We start from the raw sequence: 3,366 nt of genomic DNA on the forward strand, positions 1-3,366 counted from the left end.
TGCCAGCCCGGCCGGGGAGGGCACCGAGGGCGACAGCAGGCGCCGGGCGTTGGGCAGCCTGGCAGCAACCTGCTGGCTTCCAGGGAAGGCTGCGCATCTGGCTGGGGGAGCTGCTTACTTAGTGGCCCTGGTCAAACATGAAGTGCAGCCTGTGCTCTTGGTACAGCGGCTTCCACAGGTTGCAGGTGAAGAAAACCGAGGAGGTAGCGGCAGAGCTATCACGAGAACAAGCGGGTATTTGCTGAATACAGCTATACCTCACCGGGACATTAGAAAGATGTTTCCGACAAGCAGAACAACACACATTATAGAAAAGCCCCTCACGATGGAAGTGTAAATCCCAAGTGTATTAAAACAGGCGCTCAAAGAGTTTATGAATATTATGTTATTGTGACTGCTAGGGACTGGGGGAGCTGGGGTCAGGGACCCAAGAGGTACATCCCACTTCGTGCAGCTAAAGGAAGTTTGGATGGTAAAGAGGAATCGGCTGTAGGGACTCGGCTACAGCTGACTAACCTGACTGCATTTCCTGACGGCTTAACCCCTGTGGCCCGGCCTCGCTCTCTAAGATTCCTCAGGGGTGGCTGGCAGTTACCGTAGGACTGCTGATTTGCCTTGTAAGCACGGGCATTCATCTGCTTTAAGAAGAGCTGTAACGTCTCTGTCTTCCATACCAAAGGGAGATTCAGGACGGCTTCTGAGGACTGGTAGACCAAGTAACATCGAAGATCATCTCCACAGCCTCTAGCAAGTTACAGGAACCACAAAACAGTAACGGAAGAGCTGAATGACAAAGTTGTCACAAGAATCAATAGCTATAAACTGGCCAGGAGTAAATTCAGGCTGGAGATGAGGAAGAGGTGATGCAGTCAATCCATTTGGCACAAGTTCCTAACGGGAGGGGAGGAAAATGAGGAAGGAGGTGAGGCATGAGCTGGGGACCTCTTCAAAATTTAGTAAAAGACAGACCACCTATTGCTTGAAGAGAAAAAACAGTAATTACTTCTAAAAGCACTATTTTAACTAGGCCATCAGTATTCCATCTAGTCACCAGTTATAATATTAAGATGCATAACAAGGCATTGCAGAGCAAAGGTTGCCATGTAGCTAACTTTAGAATCCCACACTCCATGTGATAGGAAAAAGCAGAATTACTTTCTTATCACAGGATTAGGGAACTTAAAACTATTTAGCAGCCACAAAGAACAACAGCCACACATTCCTTTGGGGAAGCCTATTTTGATAATATATCGTGTGTGACATATATTATGGCTGTGAAGTTAAAAAAATCCCTAAGAACTACCTTGATCTTTTCCCGCCTGCCTCCAGAAAAACACGGAAACGTAAATCCTTTTCGTAGATACTGCCCCTTGAACAGCCTTACACCCCAAAAAAAGAGGAAGAACACTTGCAAGTCATCCTGAGTTCGGCAAAAGGATAACAAGAAAAAGGTGATACATGCAAAGCATGACACACAAATAGAGCGAATAAGAGAAACTTGTAGAGAGAGATTAAAATTGCAGAGAGAGAATAAAGCTTTCATTTTGTGGCTAGAGATAGACAGTCAATTATGTTCAGGAGGTGAAATAGTTTTCACTCCAACTACTTGCTCTTCTCAGTCTAGACTCTCACTCAACAGATTCCAACTACTTTCAAAACCCAGTCCTCCTCTCATTAATAATTACATGTGAGTAATGAGTAATCCAATAAAGCCTGTGGAGTCAGATTTCCACAAAGTCAATGAAGTGTGGGAAGTAGCAGTGATGCACTGTGATCAGCGTGAGCTATGGTTCCAGTAATGAAATGGGGCTGTGAACTCCCTATGCATGCAAACAGTTTACTTACGCACTGCTCATTATTGCCAGAAGAAACTGTTTGATGGAACATGTTTGTTCATTCTTCATATATTCTTCGTAAGCTATAAATATTTGGTAACCTTTGAACCGGGACTTGTTACCAGCCTGTCACGGTACTTTTTCAAGTCTAACAAAAATCATTTCTTTAAAAGCATACAAGCCCTTCCTGCTTATGTCATGTCTGCAGCAACTTTAAAAAAATGTATCTTTCCTTTTAGATCCCAAATCATATGTAGAATTCGAACCTCAGAGCACTAGCCCTCTATAAATACTACAAATAGAGTCTACATCCATTCCTTATGTCCACAAGACAAAAACATATTAAAAACAATTGCTTTAAGAGCAGTTTCCTTCATAGACATCCAGGACATTCTGAAATGCTCAGCACATGTGGGAATACATCTCCCTTATTATTGTTCTATATATTTGTAGAGATCTTAGAAATACTTTTACATTACAAGCCAGAAATTGCTTAGCCAGTGCTTATTTGCATCATATTGCTATTTCTTTTGCCAGAAGTCATAGTGGCTGCACACAGGTATTTGGAGAGTTTTAAATGGCCCTAGTGTAACCACATGATAACCACATCCTTTGAGAGTCTAGTGCAGAATCTGTGGAAGGCAATGAAAACCAGCAAACTGTTTTGTTCAGTTACCATGACATCAAGGTCTTTCTTCTTTTCAAATTGGTATTAAAATGCCATAGCTTGTCCTCTTTCTGAGACCCCAGAATGGTCTCACCATAATTTCTCCAGGCGCTTGAAACTCGATGCAGACATCTCTTGCACTCTTGAGTAGCAGCACGTGGTTGGCTGTTCTGTTACCTGGAAGCACTTGGAAATACACGTCTCTCCCCTCCTGACTGGTGAGCAGGACTTCTGTGGATATAGGGCAAGAAAATCAGTAAAAATAGCCTGGCCTCCCATCTTTATGATGCACGACCTTTTTTTGGACTGTGTGACCAGGAAATGAAAAAGATAATTGTTTAGGAAGAGTAGGGTGAAATGTGCACTGGTGTTATTTGTAAGAAGGCTTCCAACTCGATGTTCCACAAGACTGAGAAATCATGTCTGTTTTGGAAGGAAAATGAGATAATTCTACCTTGTGACATTGGAAGTCTAATCCTAGCACATGCCTGTGCTTGGTATTTCTAGAAACAGATGCCAGAGGGAAATAGGTTTTGCAAGGATTGTTCAGAACTGAAATTCAGAACTGATTGTTCAGAGTCTAGCATGTCATGGACTTCTCTTGGGAGTTTGTAATACATGACACTTTCGCCTGCCTACCTGGCTGCCTCGCCATACCGTGCCGCTGTCTGAACTACTCATTACTCAGTTCCTGAGCCCCAGTTTACAGCATGGCACGTAAGCTATCACTGGAGTCTGGCATTTTGAAGAAAAAAGTGGGTCGTGGTTTCCAGGGTGAAGGTAAAGGTTACCACAGCAAGAGACAAGGAGAGAAATAGAGAAAGCAAAAAGGAGCAGGAAGAGGATGGCTGAGGCAGAGTGAAC

At 43.4% G+C, this 3,366-nt stretch overlaps 1 protein-coding gene across 1 annotated transcript in view; it reads right to left on the reverse strand.

The window, feature by feature from the left end:
• SLC18B1 (solute carrier family 18, subfamily B, member 1) overlaps window positions 1–3,157 on the reverse strand; it is a 21,641-nt gene extending 18,484 nt beyond the window's left edge. The window contains 2 exon segments of the mRNA XM_009319134.1: window positions 596–742; window positions 3,142–3,157. Of these exon segments, the coding sequence (XP_009317409.1) occupies window positions 596–742; window positions 3,142–3,157 (163 nt within the window).
• Between the last annotated feature and the right edge of the window lie 209 nt (window positions 3,158–3,366).

Source organism: Pygoscelis adeliae, unplaced genomic scaffold (assembly GCF_000699105.1).
Source record: "Pygoscelis adeliae isolate BGI_AS28 unplaced genomic scaffold, ASM69910v1 Scaffold172, whole genome shotgun sequence".
Taxonomy (NCBI): Eukaryota; Metazoa; Chordata; class Aves; order Sphenisciformes; family Spheniscidae; genus Pygoscelis; species Pygoscelis adeliae.